This window comes from Cyphellophora europaea (assembly GCF_000365145.1).
Source record: "Cyphellophora europaea CBS 101466 unplaced genomic scaffold supercont1.7, whole genome shotgun sequence".
Classification (NCBI taxonomy): domain Eukaryota; kingdom Fungi; phylum Ascomycota; class Eurotiomycetes; order Chaetothyriales; family Cyphellophoraceae; genus Cyphellophora; species Cyphellophora europaea.
In genome coordinates, this window is record NW_008481813.1 from 1 (window position 1) to 21,156 (window position 21,156).

Here is a 21,156-nt window from a genome sequence, read left to right on the forward strand (position 1 = left end):
CCCTAACCCTAACCCTAACCCTAACCCTAACCCTAACCCTAACCCTAACCCTAACCCTAACCCAAACCCTAAGGTCTGCCATTCGAGTTCGCTGGCAAAGTTGGAATGCGATACGATCACGCCCTTAGGTTCTCCAGTGGTACCGGATGTGAAGACGAGGTACAATGGAGTGGAAGGAGGCACTTGGGGCAGGGTTTCTCGATCGGTGGCGGGCATCGCACGAACGAACTCAGTGTCGATCGATATGACCTGGATGGATCTTCTCTCCGCAATCGTCGTAGGTCTGATGCGGTGGGCGAGCTCATGGCTGTTTCTTGAAGAGAGGACCACAACTGGAGCCACACGATCGAGAATGGTCCGCAGTCGCTCCTCAGGCTGTGTTACATCCAATCCTGTCACTGTTCCACCTGCTTTCATGACCGCCAGCATCGCGATTGGCATGCATATCGATTTCTCGAAGCAGAGCGGGACAATCACCTCAGGGCCCACCCCCTGTCCAATAAGGTTATGCGCCAATCGGGTCGAGAGGTCGTCCAGTTCATGGTAGGTCAAAGTCTCATCCCGCGTTTGTAAAGCTGGGGCATTGGGTTGACGACCGATCGTGTCGGCCAGTAAATCATGCACGCACCTGTCGACTGGATCAGGACAGTGCGCATTCCAACCCCAGATATCCTTCAGATCACTGGAACTGATCCAATCGATCCGGTGGAGATTGGTTTGCAAGTTCTTCGAATCACAAAGTTGTCGCACATAGTGTTCTAATTGGGTTATCATGCGCTTCGCCTGCTCGATCGAGACGACTTTAGAGTCGATACCAAGCATTAGTCTCAGATCGTCGGTGTGCTGTTCGCAGACTACGGTCAAGGCGTAATTGCTGAACGCGCCGAGTGCGTCGGATTTGTCATTTTCCCTTTTTTCAGATGTAGGGTGAGGTGAGAAGATATTTCGGTCGTCGGGCTCTGTATCTGAGCCCGCCTTTCGTGCAGGCGGCTGAACGACAAGCAGCGACTGGAATCGACATGCCTCCCCTGCCTCGGGGCTCACACGTTGAATATTCTGAAGGCCGGTCTGTTCATACTGAGCCATCTCAAGGCCCTGGCTCTGTACTTGTTCTAGGAGTCGCTCGACGCTGAACTCCTGCTTCTTGTCGACTTTGATACGAATTGGTACCGTGGCGATGGTGGGTCCAGCCAGTTGATCAAGTGTTCGCACTTCAGCCTGCCTTCCCGAGACAACAACACCAAATACTGCTTCGGATGCATTGGTAAGTTCCATAAGAAGTAATCCCCATGCTGCTCGGAGGGCCGATGATGTTGTAAAACCACCCAGATGCCCTCTTCCAAAGCCCCTGATCGTCAATTCCAAAACCTGGCCAGCACGTGGCTGATGCTCAACGGATGGTAACACTGGAAATTGCGGTGCGTTCAAATCTGCAAACTGTTTCCTCCAGTAGTCTTGGGCAACTTCGGTCGGTAAAGCAAGTGTATGCTGGATAAAAGGTGCGAAAGGCACGAGCTTGGATGGTGAGTTGTTCCAATAAGCTTGGCGGACCGAGTTCAGCACGAGATCGAGTGTCCAGGCATCGTACAAAGCATGGTGGATAGACCACACAAATGTCGTTGTACCTTCAGAGTTCTGCAGACCGACCTCACTAAGTCGATTCCCAAGGATGCTGGCAATGCTGCGCCCCACTACTTCGGGAGAGAGCCAAGGTGTTTCATCCTGCACGACTACTTGAACCAGTCCACGGTTGGGGAGGTCGACGACCCGGGTCTTCAATATTGGTGTGGCTGCCACAACCATCTCCCATGCCCGTTGAAACCTGTCAGGGTCCACATTTGGTTCCAGTGGAAGCACATGGTGAGCGCAATAGTCGCCCGACTTTCTCGCTGAAATCGCCAACAAGCCCTCCTGAATTGGAGTGCAAGGGTAGATATCTTCAACAGCTGATTCTTGAACGTCACAAAGCGTTGCTGCTTGATGGCGAATCAAATTGACATCACAAGGACCTTCGAGAAGAGAGAAGGGTTCGATAGTGACGCTGTTTCCCTCTTCTACCTTAAGAACATTCGCCATGGCCTCGAGCGTCGGGTTCTGGAAGATGTTCATGACACTTAGCAAAAGGCCGCAGCGCTGCATGGCAGCCACCAGCCGCATAGCTTGGATCGAGTCACCTCCAAGCCCGAAGAAACTGTCCTCTGGGGAAATGGTGGATGGGTCAATATCGAGTGTGGATGACCACAGGCGGCTCAACTGCTTTTCTTTCCATGTTGAAGGCATCCTCCGTGGCCCGGTAGATGTTCTGGACGGGTCGATCAATTGGTCCATGCTAAGTTTTTCGGCCATCTGCCGCAGCCTTCTGCGGTCTGCTTTGCCTGTCGTGGTGATCGGAATACTGGCCAGAGGCACATACGCACTCGGTACCATGTACGAAGGTACTATAGTCAACAAGCGACCGTGTGCTCTTCGTGTGAGACTCTGAAACTTTGAATGAAGCACATCCTCTGTGTCCGCAGTCTTGGTGGCTGCTTTTTGGGCAACAAAGCAGACGAGAGTGGTACTCTTGGCCCCTTGAGGTCTCACCAACTCTGCAACAACGTGTATGGCGTCTGTCTCGAGCTCCTCTCCCTGCACTTCGTCGTGGGCCAGTTGTTGAAGAACGTGATGCTCAACTTCACCAAGCTCCACTCTCTGGCCCCTAATCTTAACTTGCGTGTCTTTACGACCCACAAACATCAAGCTGCCATCTTCGTTGTATCTTACCAGGTCGCCTGTTTTGTATATTCGCCTTGTCCCCTGAGGGCCATTCGTTGCCCTCTGCAACTCACACTTATCTCGCCGACTCCAATCTGGATCTTCAACGAAAAAGCTGGCTGTCTTCTCCTTGTTGTTTAGATAACCTTGTCCAACTAGAGGTCCTTCAATCCAGAGTTCGCCCAGACACCCCACTCCCGCCAATTGGTCGGACAGTACATCGACCACCCATGTGTTCGCCGAAGCACTAAATCCCAATCCCTTCTCACCAAGATACTTCTGCGCATAGAGAACTCCGATCGTGCATTCTGATGGTCCATACGCAACCACCACACGGGTGAGAGTTAAGATCCGCTTGACCAGTCCTTCGGTCACGGCCTCACCGCCTAGATTTACATACTCTAGGCTCTGTAGCAAAGACGAGTCCAATGTTTTTGCCATCGTGGGTGTGCAGGCCAGGTAAGTGACACGCTTCTCTCGGATGAACTGCGATAGTTCATCCAAGTTACGTCGTTGACTCTCCGAAGGTACACAGACGCATCCCCCGACGCACATTATTGCCCAGTTCAGGGCCCAGAAAGTGTCGAAGGCATACGAGGCAAAGTCTAGAGCACGGGTCGTAGACTCGAAACTCAGCCTCGAAGACTCCAATTCACACAGGCTGGCGAAGTTGGAATGTGTAATAACGACGCCCTTGGGGTTACCTGTACTGCCAGAGGTGAAGACAACATATAGAGAATTGTGTGGCTGGACAGTCGACTTGCGATGCCGGTCATCCGTCAGCTCCTGGAGATGGTCTGCGTCCACGACGACATTGACGATTTGGGGGTCCAAGCTAACCGTGAAATCGGCATTTTGTCGAGACAACAGCACAACAGACGGATTCACTTGGCTTATGATGCTGCGAAGGCGATCCTCTGGCTGATTGACGTCGAGTCCTACCGAGACGCCACCAGCTTTCATGACACCGAGCGTGGCAACAGGCATCCATTTGGATTTTTCGAACAGCAGAGGCACGATAGTCTCAGGCTTGACGCCGAGATCGATCAGCTGGTTCGCCAGTCGAGTAGCCAGTCGGTCTAGTTCGGAGAAAGTGAGCTGGCCGTCGTGAGCATCAACAGCTTGCATACGTGGGCGCGTCTGAACTATGTCTCCGAACATTTCATGTACGCATCGCTGCGTCGTTGGTGGCACACCTGCATTCCAATGCGCAATATCCCTTGAATCGGTCGGACTCAGCAAGTTTACTTGGCTGATATTGACGTTCTGGTGTGTGGGCACACAAATCTGACGGAGAATATGTTCCAACTGCTCGGCCATTCGACTGGCTTGGCTGGCCTCCACGACGTTGGGGTCAATGCTCAATATAAGATGCAAGTCCTGGTCTTGAAACTCACACGCCAGAGTCAGGGCATATGTTGCAAAGGCGTCGAATATATCAGCCCCAAGATCATCCATGTTACTGGGTCTGGCAAATATGGTGTCAACTGCCGTGGCTTCCGAATGGGCGGATTGAACGACGAGAAGCGACTGAAAATGGCATGCCTCCTCCGTTTCGGCGCTCAGTTTCTGGATGTTTTGCAGACCTGTTTGCTCGAAAGGACCCATCTCTATTGTTTGTCGCTGGACTTGCCTGAGGAGTTGCTGCAATGGTTGGCTGTAGTCGATGGTAATTCTTACTGGGACCGTCGCAAGCGTGGGACCAGGGATGCGCTCTATGCCGGGAACAGCTGCTTGTCGGCCGTTGACTATTGCACCAAAGACGGCGTCAGGAGAGCCTGTATATCGAGAAATGAGAATAGCCCACGCTGCGCGGATTGCTGTCGACATGGTGAAGCCGGATGGGGACCTGCCCAATCCCGAGATCGTGTGCGTGATGAGTGCCTGAGCCCGGGGGCGATAGCGTGCCGATGGAAGAAGTGGGAATCGTGGCGCGGCGAGATCAGTGAATTGATTTTTCCAGAAGTTCTGGGCCTCATCATTTTGTGCGGCCATCGTGTATTGGATGAAAGGTTGCAAAGGGGAGAGCCTGGGCTGTGCACCGTCGTAGGCTTGTCGGACAGCTTGCAAGACCAGCGAAATCGAGAATCCATCATACAGCGCATGATGGACGGACCAGCTGAAGTAGCGTTCCCCATTCTCCGAAGTGACTCCCACGTGGCTCAGCGGCGTCCCGAGTCCCATCGTCTCGCTGAAACTGTCAGCTGCGCGCCACTTGACCGTCTCGTTGACGATGACCTGAACCAGGCCCTGTTCCGGTATATCCACAATTCTTGTCCGGAGAACGGGCGTAGCCGCCGTCACCGCCTCCCAGGCCAGCTTGAAGCGTTCAATATCAACGCCATGCTGGAGTTGAATCTTATTCTTCGCCACATAGTCTCCTCCCTTCTGAGCAGTCAGGGCCAACAAGCCTTCCTGAAGAGGTGTGCATGGATAGGCGTCTTGTATCGCTGCAACGTCAACGTCACAGAGCAATGCCGCACGCTGCTGAGGTTTCACCCCTTCTTCAGAAAGCCGGAGTAGTGAGAACGGCTCTATTGTGTCTTCGTTCATACTTTCACCAGCTTTAGCAAGTTGTGCTAGGTCGAACAGCGTGGGATGGGTAAAGATATCCGCAACAGTAAGCGTGACGCCTCTTTTGCGCGCTGCTGCCACGAGTCTCATAGCGAGAACAGAATCGCCTCCCAGCCGAAGAAAACTGCTGTCGGTGTATATTTCCTCACTGTTGATTCCGAGAGTAGAGGCCCACAGTTGCTGAAGCTGTCTTTCGGCCAGAGTTGACGGGGGTTGCTGTCGAGGTGCCGACGTCAATGTGGCTGGATCTATCAATTGAGCCAGTGGTAGGCCCCTTCCGATCTCTCGCAATCGTCGACGGTCGACTTTACCGCTGGTTACAGTGGGCAGTCTGGCGAGAGGGATGTATCCCTGGGGCACCATATACACCGGAGCCGCACTGACGACGCGAGGGTGTACATCATTGACCAATAGCGTAACGATCTCGACAAGCTTCGCTGAAGACATCATCTCCGCTCCCTTAGGCGTAACAAAGGCCACCAGAATTGTGCGGTTGATCTCGTGTGGGGTGATGAGGTCTGCCACAACATGAACTCCTTCCTTGTCGCCGCTTTCAACTGCGTTATCACCGTGCATCTGCGACAAGATCTGCTGTTCCACCTCTCCTAGCTCGACTCGCTGACCTCTAATTTTCACTTGTCCATCCTTTCGTCCGACAAACGTGAGCGTGCCATCCGTATTTAGACGGACTAGATCTCCGGATTTGTACAAGCGACCACGTCTGCCTCCTCGAATAAGCCAATGAGGGTCTTCGATAAATGCTGAAGCAGACTTGACAGGATCGTTCAAATAATCCCCTACCAGAGGACCCTCAATGAGTAGCTCTCCAACACAACCCACGCCCACGAGACGATTAAAAGAAGTGGCATCGACTACCCACAGACAGGCACCGACGCCATATCCAATGCCTTGATCTTTTCTCCCTCCTCGTTTCCGCCATGCGAATGCTACGCCGACTGTACACTCGGCAGGCCCATATGCAATGATCACATTAGTTAGGGCTGAGAGCTCCTCAGCCTGCGCCTCGCTGACAGCTTCTCCACCGAGCAAGAGAATTTCGAGCGTCTTGACCACGGAATGATCGAGGGTCTTGACGACGGTAGGGGTGAGTGCCGCATACGTAACTCGCATGCGTAGGATGGCGCCAGCCAGGTCGTTCTTGCGCTCATAATCGGATGGAACGCAGACGCAGCCGCCCGCACACATGGCACCAAAGGCGACATACCACGATACATCAAAGGCATATGAGGCGAAATCAAGAGCACGGGACGAGGGCGTAAACCCAATGTGCTGTCGATGCAAGTCGAGGGCAGTGGCAAGATTGGAGTGAGAAATGGTTATTCCCTTTGGCTCGCCGGTACTGCCGGATGTGAACACAATGACCACTGCTGTGGCAGGGTCTACTGATGGCAGCCTTGCATCCACCGACTTGGCGGGTATACTGCTGATGGAGGCTTCGTCTATGGCAACAATTGCAGTGTGCTTTTTGTGACGCAGTCTCGTTGACAGCTCCGAGTTTTTGGTTGAGCAAATAATGACCTGGGCGTCAACCTGTCGAACGACTGCGCGCAATCTCTCCTCCGGTTGAGAGACGTCCATCGGAACCGCAGTAAGCCCAGCCTTCATGACGCCGAGCAAGGCGACTGGCATCCACAACGACTTTTCAAAGCAGAGTCCGACATGATGGCTCAGCCCTTTGCCGTTGTTACCGCCGTCAACCCAAAGTCGTACAAGCTGATGGGCGAGGCGGGTGGAGGGCTCATCTAACTGCTGAAATGTCAAGTTCCCATTCCACGCACACACGGCCTGTGCGCTGGGCTTTTGTTGTGCAACCTTTGAGAACATTTCGTGCACCGTTGTTTGAGACGGCAGAGGAAGGTCGCGGTTCCAGCGCCAGATGTCAGCCAGATCGCTTTTGCTTGCAGCTTCAATTCTCTCAAGTGCAATGTGTGACCTGCCAGGTGCTACGATCTGGCGAAGGATATTCTCGTACTGCTCTAGCATCCTTTGTACACGCTCTGTGCGCAGGATGGAGGAATCATAGTCGGCAGTCACTCTTACCGATTTTGCAGTGGATTCCACGCCGATTACGAGGGCGTAGTCAGCGAGACTTTCTTTCGAGGAATGCTCCAATCCGTTATTCTCAGCCGATAGAGGGAAATTAGGCATCTCCTCGGCTCTGTTGGCTGTGTTTGCCGTGGTCGCTGTGGCACGTTGTACAACCAGCACAGCCTGAAACTGACAAGCTCGCCTTGCCTCTTCGCTAGTCCGTCGAATGTGTAGCAACCCAGTGCGTTTGTACCGGCCCAGCGCTTCCATCTGCTCCTGATCGCGACTCTCGAGCGATGCGATGGTCATCTCACCATCCATCACAAATCTGGCCGGCACCACTAGAGCGGTGTCTGTTTCTAGCGCCCCACCACCCAATGCAAGTCCGAATATGACATCGTCCGTGGCGGTGTGACGTGCTTGTAAAAATGCCCAGGCGGCACGAATTGCTGGCTCCGTCGTCAAGTTTACATCGGACCCTTGCTGAGAGGTAATTATGATATCCGCAGTAGCTTCTCGCCTTGGCCGATAAGTAGCCGAAGGCAACACCGGGAAGGGCGTAGCTTCCAGGCCAGCAAATTGTGTACGCCAAAACGTGTTGACAGCCTCTTCATCCGCTCCAACAAGGTGGCGGAAGAAGCACGCTTGTAAGCTTTCCGCCTCTTTTTCTGCCCCTACCGATACCGGATTACCAGTGTAATTCAGGAGATACTCGATGGCGGATTGTACGGTCTCGACTACCGCTTTGCCCGTGCTCGAGCTGATTTGATCTGCCCTCCAGCCGACCATGAGAGACGTTTCTGCGCCATCCAATCCCGCACCAAGGCCAATGTCGAATTCTTGGGCATCTTCGACGTAAAAATCGGTCATTCGTAGATGGTTTTCTCCTTGGTGATCCTCGACGTCATCATAATGCGTATCTGCCTCACGTACCGTGATGGCTGAGTTGAATAGGGGTCCGGATCCCACGGCACGTTGGACCTCGGCAAGTGAAACGTGTTGGTGAGCCAAATGTTCAATGGTTTGCTCACCTGTGGCTTTGAGAACAGTCCTCAAGTCGTGAGAACTAGCAGTCCCCAACGACACCCGACTGACCAGCATGTTGATGGTCGGGCCAATCAAACGGTCGATTCCGTCAATCGGCATGTCTCGGCCGGAAGCAAGAAACCCAAAGCAGACATCTCCGCATTTCTCTTTCTCACTCCGTTTCTCATCAACGTCAACATTAACAAACCGACTCAGCACCAAAGCCCACACGACCTGCAGGAATGTCGCACGCGTAATGCGATACTCACGACAGAAGTCGTAGATTCGACTGTTGCCTGCGACATGGACAGGCAATGTTTGGTACCCAGGCCCCTCATTGGCGCAGAGATCTTCTTCGGTGGGAAAGCGACAAGTGCGTAACCCTTTAAGGACCTGACTCCAGTACGCCAGTCTCTCCGAATGTGGCGTACGATTGAGGTATTCAATTGCATCGCGAAGTTGTGGTGCAGCTGCCAACTCCAAGCCGCGATATGCTCTTTTGACGCACTCGATGATGGCGTTCAGGGAAGCGGCGTCGGTCAAAGCATGACTGATGTCCAGTCTACAGGCCAATTCACCGCCATGATTGGCTTGAGCGACCGTAACTCGGACTTCTGGCTGTCCTGCCCCGAATGGTGGGCAGTTGAAGGAGCGTAGAGCGTGTGCAGGAGATGTGGACCCTGAGTCAAGTTGCCCAATGGCATGCTTTGCATCTCGGCGCACGATCTGAATGAACCCTCCAGTCTCGGGGTGGTCGACGAAGATGGTTGAGAAAACTGAATGCCGCATGAATGTAGCTTGCCAGGCATTTATTAGTCTTTCACTTGAGATGGCGCGAGGACCTTCACAGAGCCAGATCCAATGGTTTGCGTACGTCGCAGCACCAGTCTTTCGACTTAGCAAGATCCCCTCCTGGAGAGGTGTGCAAGGATATGCATCCTGGACCTGAGCTGGCAAGATACCAATTTCAGGCAACTGCTGCTCTAGTAGGTGATCCAGCCCTTCATACGACATTTGGCGCAGAAGTGGAAAGTCAGCCCGTGAGAACTTCTGCGGTGCAGTCACCAGTGTCCGAATAGCCTCTTCAATCTGGTTGATATAAAGGTGCGCCCATTCCCGGATCTTGTCTTGTTGTCGCAGGCTTTGGTTGACGCAGAACAGAACCTCCATCTGGCCCCGAACAACAACAGTCCTAACGTCGATCAGACTCATCATCTGGTGGTCTGGCGCTATCTCTTCAAGTTGGACCTGGATCTCATCGAGGGCGAGGAAGAGTGAGTCTTTACTCTCCAATTGTTGGAATTGGCCCTGATAGTCGAAAGTTAGCTCCATCTCTCCGCCGGGACTAGAAGATTCGCCCGCAGTGACGTCGCCGTAATATTGAGAAGCAAGATATGACCTTCCAAGGTCCGGCAGTAGTTTTCGGAGGTCTTTGACCTCTCGAATAGTGTTGTACAGGCTTTGTGCACGTTTCACGCATATTTGAAGCGGGTGTATGGTTGTGAACCATCCGACCGTCTCCGAGATGTCATATTTCCAGCCTTCCGGCGCCTCACGGCCATGTCCTTCGAGGAAGACCGGTGGAGGCTTACGATCACGGAAAGTTGCGGTGAAGCTCCGGATCAGTGTCGCCACCAAGATGTCTAGTGGCGAGCTCCCAAGACTGTCGTTGGCCTTACCAAGCAAGACAGAAGTGGTTTCCGCCGTGAGATACTGCTTGAAGATGTCATAGCGTCTGAATTGGTTCGCTCCAGTCTCGATCCCCCAATATTCAAATCTCGGCCGTTCGGGCGTAAAAGGAAGAACTTGCGACGGCCGGAGAGCCTTGCCGGTTCGTCTTTGGTCATGGCACCAAATGCGGAAAGGTATTGGCGGTACCATCAACGGTTCATTGCTCAAAGCCTGCTGCAGGTCGTGCCAGATCACTCGCCATGACACCAAATCGATAACAAGATGAGATGCACTAAGCAAAATGACCTGCTGTCGGTCGCCACCTTCGATCGCAAACACGTCGACAGCGAACAATGGGCCGGTTTCAATATCAAGAGATCTTTGCCGATTCTGCATCAGAAGCAGGGCGGCCCCCATTTCACTTACTTGGTGTTCAACAAAGATGGAATCTGGGACCGTGCTTTGAGGCACAAATTGGACCCAGGTACCGTCGCCAGCGCGACGGAAACATGCGCGGAGCATCGAGTGTCTCTCCACAACCGCTTTGGTGGCCTCACGGAGGGCGTGGGTTGACACCAGGCGCTGTAGTTTGAAGACGAAGCTCTGATTGAATTGATATGGCCCATGGGGGTGAGCATCCAAATAGATCCGCTGAATGGGCGACAGAGGCCATCCACGTTCATCAGCCGCCCGCGCCTCCTCTTCTGTTTCCATTTGAGCAGTGGGAAGACACTCTCCGACACGTACACGCCCAGCCACTCGCTGGATTGTCTGAGCGCGGAGGACGTCAGCCACGGTGACAAGAATCTTACGTGCTCGAGAGCGGGATACGACTTGCATAGCGGAAATGGAGTCTCCTCCCAGCTGAGTGAACGCCACATCTGTAGAAAGAGATTCAGGTGGAATATTGAGGACCTCAGCCCATATTTCACGCAACTCCCGCTCCACGTTGTTCGAAGGGTTGACATTCTCGTGTTTTTGCTGGTCAGTGAAAACATCTCCAAGATCGATGGACGAAACCAGTTCGCGCAGGCGTCGTCGATCTGTCTTGCCTGTTGCCGTCATGGGAATGGATTCCAAGGGAACATATTTTGTGGGGATCATGTACGATGGAATTCGATCGGCTAAACGCTCGTTCAGATCCGAACTTAAGCGTTTGATTTCGTCCTCTCGATCCTGTTCCGCTGAAAACAATCCGGCTAGCATGATGAACGCCATTAGAATCTGCCGATTGCTGCCTGCTGGGATGAGAATGTCGGTAATTACTTTAGCGTTGTGAGCTCCTTCTTCACTCAGCACAGACTGAACATGATGCTCGATCTCACTCAGCTCGACCCTCTGCCCACGGATCTTGATCTGGCCATCGTTTCTTCCGATGAAAGTTAGACTTCCATCACTGGCGTATCGTACCAAATCACCGGTCTTGTACACTCTGCCTCGTCGCCCAGAAGGTCCGCTTACAAGCCAGAGAGGGTCATCTAGGAATGCAGCAGCCGTCTTTGCAGCATCATTTAGATAGCCCCTGGCAACCAGTGGGCCTTCCAAGTACAACTCCCCAATCGCCCCGATTGGGGCGAGGCGATCAGGCCAGTTAGTGCTGACAATCCACGGCACCACTCCCAGGCCTCTTCCAATCGACGGCTGACCAGAACCAGAAGCGGATATCTTCGCCCCAGTTGCAGTGACTGTGCATTCCGCCGGGCCATATGTATTTAGAAGTTTGACCGGTTTTCCCTTGAGGCTCTGAATATCTGAGCGAGTTAACTTTTCTCCGGTCGTATTTAAGACGCCAACACTAGAGAAGTCGATGGCGCGAGCGATGGAAGGGGTGACGGCTGCATGGTTGACTTCGTGGCGGATGATAAAGTCACTCAGCTCGTCCATGCGCTGTGTCGAGGAAGGAGTACAAAAGCAGGCTCCAGCGGTCAGAGCCATGAGGATGTTTTGCCAGAAGACATCAAAAGCGTACGAGGTGAAGTCTAGGACGCGGGATATGCTCGTAATACCAAGCCACGGTCGCTGAAACTCGATCGCATTAAGGAAATTCGCGTGCGTGATTATAACGCCTTTCGGAGCTCCGGTGCTACCACTTGTGAAGACGACGTAGAGAGCACTCGACGAAGGTCCCTGAGGCAGTGCTGAGGACTGATTTTGCTTCATTTCTGCAAGGTTCGCTCCATCGGCGAGAACGACTTGATCACGGTGTCCGCTCAGACGGACCGCCAGCCCCATCGCGTCAGAAGACGCAATTATCACGGGCGGGCTGACTTGCGTGACTATCGTTCGCAAACGCTCTTCAGGTTGGCCAACATCGAGAGTGACGGATGCTCCCCCGGCTTTCATCACGCCTAGTACAGCAACCGCCGTCCAGATACTCTTCTCGAAGCACACTGGTACTACCACCTCAGGGCCGACATTGTAAGTGCCGACTAACTGGTGAGCAAGATTTGACGACAGTATCTCCAGCTCGCCATAAGTCAGCTCGCCATCCCAGCCGCTCAATGCGGGCCGATTAGGCTGTTGTCGAGCAACGTGACTGATTAGCTCATGAACGGAATTTGCCGTAGTTGATGATGCTGGGATAGGCGTATTCCACGCCCAGATGTCTTCCAGATTCTTATGACTCGTTGTGTCAATAGCTGTAAGCTTCTTGCTGGCATTGACGGGTGAGCACAGCTGTCGTACCAGGTGCTCCAACTGTTCTGCGATTCTCTCCACCTCAGGCTTAGATACGACGGCGTCATCGAAACTAAGCTTCAAGGTCAAGCCTTCTCTCTCTAAGTCACAATACAACAACATGGCGTACGAATTGAATGCTGAAAGAGCGCCCGTGTCCTCGTATAGGTCGTCAAACAACGTCTCAGTCGTCTCTTTTGAGCCGTCCCCAACCATGGGCTGGACCATGAGGAGTGTCTGGAAATGACAAGCCCGATCTGCAGAGGAACTAACTTGTCGAATGGCCTGCAAGCCAACGTGCTCAATCGCCACAAGATTGACTGCCTGCTGCTGGACCTGCAGTAGAAACTGGTCGACATTTTGGGCGCCGAGATCCATGACTACCCTTATTGGCACTGTCGTAAGAGTTGGGCCAGTCATACGCTCCACCCCTGGTACTGGAGCCTGCCGGCCCGTGACGGTTGCCCCGAAGAGCACGTCTGGAGAATCCGTGTATGTCGCAATCAGAAGAGCTAGGGCCGCACGCACGACCGTAGACATCGTCAAATTGCGTCTGGTTGGCCACTGGACGCCGGTGAAGCGGTGGGTAACTTCACACTGCGCGTTCGGCCTATATGTCGACGTGGGCAGAGCTGGGAATGGCTGTGCTTCGATGCCATCAAGCTGTTCCTTCCACAGCAGTTCAGCATGGCTTCTGTCATTCTTCAGGACGTAGCTGACAAAGGCTTGAAACGAGGGTGGTAGCTGCAGCGGCTGTAGGGCTCGATATGCCTGTTCCACCATCGAGAATAACAACGACAAAGACCACCCGTCGAAGGTCGCGTGATGCAAGGTTAATACGAAGGTGTAGACCTGTTCCCTCCGAACAATGGCGAAGCGCACAAGAGGTGAGCCCAGTCCCATGGCTTTGCTGGCATCTGCAGTGAGATAATTCTCTACATCTGTGGCCGCTTTCCACGAGATCTTCTCGTCAACAACGACTTGAACCAAGCCTTCAATTGCCATGTCAACAATTCGAGTCCGGAGAATTGGTGCCACCGCCACTACCCTTTCCCAAGCGGCCTGGAAACGGTCGAGCTCAATACTGGATCGCAGTTGAAGCACATACCTCGCTACATAAGCCTTTTCACGTTGAGCTGTCAGTGCAAGTAAACCAGCTTGAAGGGGCGTACAGGCAAAAACGTCTTGTACCTGCGAGACTTCGATTTGGCAGAGCTTTGAGGCCTCACTGCGGGCGTCCTTCTTGCTTTTCTTTCTGAGAAGACTAAAAGGCACCACCGTCCCAGTGTCATCGAGAGCGGCAGCAGTGTCGGCCGCTCCATGCAGATACTCGGCCAGATCACTTAACTTGGGGTGACGGAACAAGTCAGTGACCGAGATGCTCAGTCCTTGATCTCGCGCCGCGCCCACCACCCGCATTGCGGCGATCGAATCTCCGCCGATCGAGAGGAAGCTGTCCTCGGCACTGATACTCTCGGTAGGGATTCGCAGTATTGATGACCAGAGCATTTGAACTCTCCTCTCCCACACCGTCTCTGGAGTCCGGCTCTTCTGATCACGCTGAGGAAGGAGCGAAGCCAGGTCCTCCAACGAAAGCGCAGACCCAATCTCTCGTAGTCGCCTGCGGTCAGTCTTGCCTGATGCTGACATCGGGATCTTGTCGACGGGAATATATAAAGATGGAATCATATATGATGGTAGAATGTTCGCCAATTTGTCCGGGCCCTCGTCGTAAAGCCTCACTGCCGTCTTCTCGGATTGTTCCTTGCCTTCAGCGGTGCAAATGTAAGCCACAAGTGTCAGGGTATTGCCACCACGAGGCACTATGGTCTCTGCTACGACCTCAGTCCCATGTCCATCCGGCAAAACTTGTCGTAGATGGTGTTCAATCTCAGGCAACTCGACTCTTTGGCCACGGATCTTCACCTGGGCATCCTTTCGTCCCAAGTAGATGACTATCCCGTCTGGATTATAGCGGACAAGATCTCCGGTTTTGTACAATCGCTCACGCCGGCCAGAGCCAGAGTCGCCTCGAAGCAGCCACGGCGGATCCTGAATGAACGAGGCCTGCGTTCCTTGCGGGTTCTTCAAGTACCCCTTAGCGACCGCTGGGCCTTCGAGAACCAGCTCTCCTACCGCACCCACCGGTGCTAGCTTATCCGGTGATTCAATTTCGACGATCCAAGGAGTACTTGCCATGCCGCGCCCGATCATGCCATTTTTCCACTTACCAGGCACCACTTCTATCAAGGTGCCGGCGGGGCACTCGGTTGGCCCGTACCAGTTCCATAGCTTGACTTTCCTGTTTTTCCACCTCAGAACATCCGTTTCACGTAGCGCTTCTCCAGAGAAGATTAGGGTTTCGAGAGTCGCAATGACTGTCTCGACCGAAATCATATTCGCGACTGAGGGCGTCAAATGGACCATGTTGGCTCGAAATCGCACGATGGCTTGGCTGGTCTCATTATCCCGCTCATATTCAGACGGAATGCACAGACAGCCACCGTAGTTCAAGGCCATAAAATGGTCCCACAAACTATGGTCGAAAAGGTAGGAACCAAATTGAAAGAGACGGGTCGATGGACCGGCCTCGACTCTGGTTGCCGCGGCGTGGACAGATGTTACGACAGCACGGTGGGAGAGAGAGATCCCCTTGGGGACACCAGTGGATCCAGACGTAAAATATACTGCTGCTGTGGATGATGGAGTGGCCATGGCGAAGGCCTTGTGGTTCTTGGAAGCCGGGACATTTGTCTCTGTGTCGTTCCACAGGCTGTCATCGACGTGGATCATCTCATGAGCCGGGAATAAACCAGAGGTTTTCGTGGTACCTAACACGAAACGAGGATCGGTCAGCTCGAGGACAGACTCCCGTCTGCCCTTGGGCATGGTTGGCGTCATCAGAGTGAAAGCCACCCCTGCGCGCAGTACTCCCAAAATGGCAACCACCGTCCACTTGGACTTCTCCATGCAAATTGGAACAATGACTTCTGCTTCAACCCCGCGCTCGGTCAACTGATGGGCGAGATTAGACGACAAACGGTCGATTTGGGCATACGTGAACTCTCCATCCCAGGCACAGACGGCAACGGAGTCAGGGAATCGCTCGATACTATACATGACCATCTCGTGGAGGCATGAGTCAACAGAAGCCGGAGTTTGATGGTTCCACGTCCAGATTTTGTTCAGGTCCGACTGGTTCATGGCATTGATTTCTCTCAGGAGATAGTCGGCGCGAGTTGGATTTGCCATTTGCCGAAGAATGTGCTCGAACTGATCCAAGATTCTTTCTGCCTGTGCTGGGTGGACAACGCTCGCATCGTAGCTCATTTCAACCTGCACATTGGCTTTTGACAGGTTGCACAGAATCATGATAGCATATGTGTTGAACGACGCGTATTCTGTCGTGCCTGTACGTGCTCGACGATTCGTATCCGCGGCCCAGAGTCCCTCTTTACTGTTGGCCACCAGGCCTTGCTCCTCTGGCTGGACGACAAGCAGAGACTGAAATCGACACCCCCGCTCAGCGTCCTCGCTCAGCCGTCGGATCAAATGCAACCCGGCCTGTTCATAAGCAATCATATCAACGGCTTGCGCTTGAATCTCTTGTAGCAGTTGCTTCACGCTTTTATCGCCCGCACACACTATTCGTAAGGGAACGGTGGCAATAGTCGGTCCTGCAACGCGGTCTACCCCGACCATAGCTGCTTGCCGACCAGTGCTAACTGTGCCAAAGACTGCTTCAGGTGTGTCGGTATATCGTGCCTGGAGCAGGGCCCATGCAGCCTTAAGCAAGGTAGATGGAGTATAGTCGTCTTTCGGCCATGGGAGATCGGTTACCTGCTTCTCAACCATGGCTTTCGCCTGAGGAACGTAGCCTGGGGACGGCAGTTCCGGGAATGGGACGGCTCTTGAGTCGGTGAGCTGTGATCGCCAGAACTCGTCCAGGGAGGGCCTATCTTGAGAGCGCAGATGCTTGACAAAACTCTGCAGTGGCATTAACTTGTGATCTTCGCAGCCCTCGTATCGCTGCTGCACACTCTGCAGCAGTAATGGCAACGACATGCCATCGTATAAGGAATGATGGATGGTCAGAACAAACCACAGCTCATTCCTTTTGGAATCTGATACCAGACCTGGCTTGTTTAATGCGAGCCCCAGGCCCATGGGGTGCTTATCCTCTCCTTTCAGGTACGAATCGAGGTCTGTCCCATAACCCCACGCCTGTGGTGTGTCAACTACTACCTGCAGGAGGCCATCTTCTGGGACATCAACAATTCGCGTTTGCAGGATCTGGGTTTCTGCTACCATTTCGTCCCAAGCATTCTGAAAGCGAGGAACGTCAACTCGAGACGCAAGGCTGAAGACAAGTTTCGCGACGTACTGTCCTTCCCGTCGTGAGGTCATGGCCATCAGACCCTCTTGGAGCGGCGTGCAAGGGAAAATGTCCCGGATCGACTCGATTCGCACGCCGCATCGAGATGCGGCTTCTCGGCGTGTAGTCTCAGGACTTCGGATCATACTGAAAGGAGATGGGATATGATGATTGATCCCCTCTGGAGAGTCTGCGAGGACGCTTGCCATATCACTAAGTCGGGGGTGCTTGAGGACATGAGCGACAGCGATCAACACGCCTTGTTGCCTGGCGCAGGTGACTAACTTCATAGCTGAGATCGAATCACCACCGAGGCGCAAGAAACTATCATCTGCCGAGATCCTGGTTTCGTCCACGCCCAGAACTGTCGACCAAAGTTTTTGCAACCGTTTTTCCGATGCTGTCAATGGCATCCGTCGATTGTCTGAAGATATGCCCGAATCAACGATATCGTGTATGGTCAAAGATGAACCCAATTCGGCGATTCTCCTCCTGTCTGTCTTCCCACTTACCGTCAGGGGTAATGATGAGAGTGGGATATACGCCGTGGGTACCATGTATGATGGCATCACTTCTGCTAACATTTCATCCGCGTTGCTTGTCACCCGCTTGACTTCGGTTCTGAGCTGGTCTTTGTCCATCGTTCTGGCTCCTGACTGACCAATGAATGCCACCAGTAAGGGCGCACGGTGGTTCTTTGGGATAATCACAGCCGCTACAACGTGTAGGACTTTCCCTTGGTGTGATTGGCCCAACAACTTTTGGACGTGGTGCTCCACATCTCCCAGCTCCAGCCTTTGTCCTCGAATCTTGACTTGCTCATCCTTGCGGCCTTGGTATGTCAGAGTTCCGTCCTGCTCGTACCGCACCAGATCACCAGTGCGATAGAGCCTTCCTTTTCGTCCACGAAATCCCGGAGCACCGGAGAGCAGCCAAGGGGGATCTTGTACAAATGCGCCGGCAGTCTGTTCCTCATTGTTCCAATATCCCCTGCCGACAAGTGGCCCTTCAATCCACAGCTCTCCTACACTGCCGATAGGTACAAGCTGGCTAGGATCGTCTGCTCTAACTACCCATGTTCGTGATCCTACCCCAGTGCCGATATGTGTAGTGTGCTGCACATTGGCTGACACGGTTGCCACAGCTGTGCACTCAGATGGGCCGTACACGTTCCTAAACTGCTGTCCAGGCTTGAGCCTCTGCTGCCGCTCCAGAAGCTGGTCGTTACACGGCTCACCCGCGACTTCCATAGCTGTCAAGATCTTTAACGCTTCGTCATCAAGCGTACTCGCGACCGTGGGCGTGAGATTTGCAAAGTCTGGTCTCATATTCCTGATGACGGAGGACAGGCCCGACTTGCGCTCACTTTCGTTTGGTATGATCAGACATGCACCTGCGTACAAGGTATGGAGGATGTTGTACCAGGACATGTCGAAGGAGTATGACGCAAAATCGAGCACTCGTGACGAGACGTTGAGATTGATTGAAGATTTCTGATGGTGCAAGGCACTGGCGAAGTTACTGTGCGTGATCACTACCCCTTTAGGGATCCCTGTACTGCCAGACGTGAAGACAAGATATAGCGCATTGAGTGGTGTTACGGACGTTGATATTGTGGAAGGGTTAGTCGGACTTGTTGTCAACCTGCCAATGTCACCCTCCGAGACAGTCATGACAACGGCATTGCCGTGACCTTCGCCATCTTGTGCAAGATTCAATGCCACCAGTCTCCCATCAAGAGACGAGAGGAAGACTTTTGGCCGGACTTGGCTGACAATACTTCTCAACCGTTCCTCGGGCAGGGACAAATCGAGGGTCAAGCATGCTCCTCCGGCTCTCATCACCGCCAGCATTGCCACAGGTGTCCAGACAGATTTCTCAAAACATAGTGGTACCACGACCTCTGGCCCAACTCCCAGCATGATCAGGTGGCGCGCGAGTTGAGACGAAAGATCATCCAATTGACTGTATGCCAATTCGCCGTCCCATGCTTTGATTGCCGTCGAGTCAGGCTGTCGCCGGGAGACGGCCACAAGGAGATCATGGACGCATTCATCAATACACTCTGGCACGGTTGCGTTCCATTCCCAGATCTTGGTAAGGTCGGAGGTGGCGATTCTTTCTGTGTTCCGTTTCTTTTCTTGTTCCTGTTCGATATCAATGGCGACATTCCCGCCATCAATGTAATGTCCGCCATTAAGCGGTCGTTCTTTGTGATGGCATCTGGGTCCAAGTTCTGGGCTGGAGTTCCCTTCCTCATCACACTTGTCGGCCTCCATGTGGTCTTTCTGACCAAGGGAAGACATTTAGAAGGCTAAGGGCTGTGCAACCTTATGTTAATCCAGTCTCTTACTGGCGTAGCTGAACTTGAAAAGAAACAAGTAGTCAAACGGATATCAGCTTTGCTACGATCAGGTTTCGAATGCCAGCAGGCTGGTGACGTATAGTCACTGGCCTGCTCTTTTTTTCGATTCCGCGTCCATGACTACTTTGGCAGTCATGGTATTAGCGTTGATTCACGCAAGACCCACGTTATCCAGCCGATATCGCTGTGTGCCTACACCCGTGCACGAGGTGCTGCTGTATTGTGGGTACGAATTGCTGGACTGTAGCTCACGTTTCGCTGCGGATATTCCAAGGGGAGGAGCTGAGGTCCACTCGTGTGAAAAAATTCCCCACGTACCAGTACAGCGACATGGCCCCCAAAACGCACGTGTGCCTAGGTTTTGATACAAGTTCGGTCCTCGCAAGAACGCAGATCCATTAATGTACTCAATCTGCAAGGGAGGTCTTGCCATCACTAAATGCCAGTATGCCTTGATGGGACTAGCAGTCCGTCATTACAACACATGCAGGTTTCTATTGATAAATACACTAGTAAATAATGTATCGTTAAAGGCTGACCCGGCGAACTTACCAAAACGAATGGTATGATTTATCAGATACTCGGACCCACACTTGTGTCCACCGCGGAACGATTGACATGAAATACGAGAGACTAGGTTACGCAAGCTTATCAATCGTCGGATCAGATAACTTTGATTAATGCCAAGTACCTTACTGCACAAGGGATCGACGTTAGACATGTTTTTGGACAAAGTGGTCCTAACCCCCATAGCTTAAACTTGCAAGCAACCTCTAACACCTTTCTGTTTGCGACGTATTCGTACGTGGGCGGTCCAATGCTAGCAGCTGCATGATGCACAGTCGCGAGCTTCTTCCTTTTTCACTTAGCACCTGCCCAACTCAAAACTTTTTCGCGAACGTCAAAGCTGCTCCGTTTTCGGAGGATTCATTTGGCAAGAAGTCCCGCAGTCCAGCACTTGCTCGAGCACTTGCTCGATGAAGCCAGGGTAGTAGAACAATCTTAATTCCTAGTTGGCTCGGATGATCAGCGTTATGGCGACGTTCCAACTGAACCCAGGCTAGCAAAGTCGCTTTGTCATGTGCACGGATATCCTGATGTGGTACCGGTGGTCCTCCCACGAAGGTTTATGCCAGAATGGTAGCAAGGAACTTCCATGTGGCGGACAGCTCTCATCATCACACCGCGGTGTACTCTTGCATCATATATATGAGCATTATTATAAGTCGTTGCTCTGGGAAAATGACATCTCTGGCAGGTTGGTAACGTGTTCTTGGTCCCAATTCTTGAATGAGTCTTGAAATAATGGACCAAGGTCTGTATCGTACCTGTAAGTTCTCTATGCCGGTCGAAATGGGTGTTACCGGGGCCTTGGACTAGATATTAAGAACATTACGCCTAGTCAGTATCGAGCTGTTCGGATAGACTGATACTGCGTGTACCAGTTTTACATACCAGAACCGAGATGTGATAATGTATGGTACCTCTCTGGTGGAGTGTTCTGGATGCAATACAGACCAACGGGCGTAAAAGTTGCCATGGCCCGAGCCATCCGTTCCAGTGCCACCTTCTCCCACAAGCGAGATGTCTCGGGTCAATTCCCGCAGCCCATGGTCTGTTGTACACTCGAACCCCACTCCACCCCTGCTTGAAGATTTTTATCAGA

General features: G+C 52.9%; 1 protein-coding gene across 1 annotated transcript; it reads right to left on the reverse strand.

Annotated features, from left to right (window-relative positions):
* Nucleotides 1-7: 7 nt before the first annotated feature.
* On the reverse strand, nt 8-19,431 carry HMPREF1541_07085 (uncharacterized protein; the record flags this gene model as incomplete). Its single annotated transcript, XM_008721410.1, has 1 exon — nt 8-19,431. A coding segment is annotated over one exon (19,422 nt), but the record flags the coding sequence as incomplete, so codon positions are not given.
* Nucleotides 19,432-21,156: the final 1,725 nt, after the last annotated feature.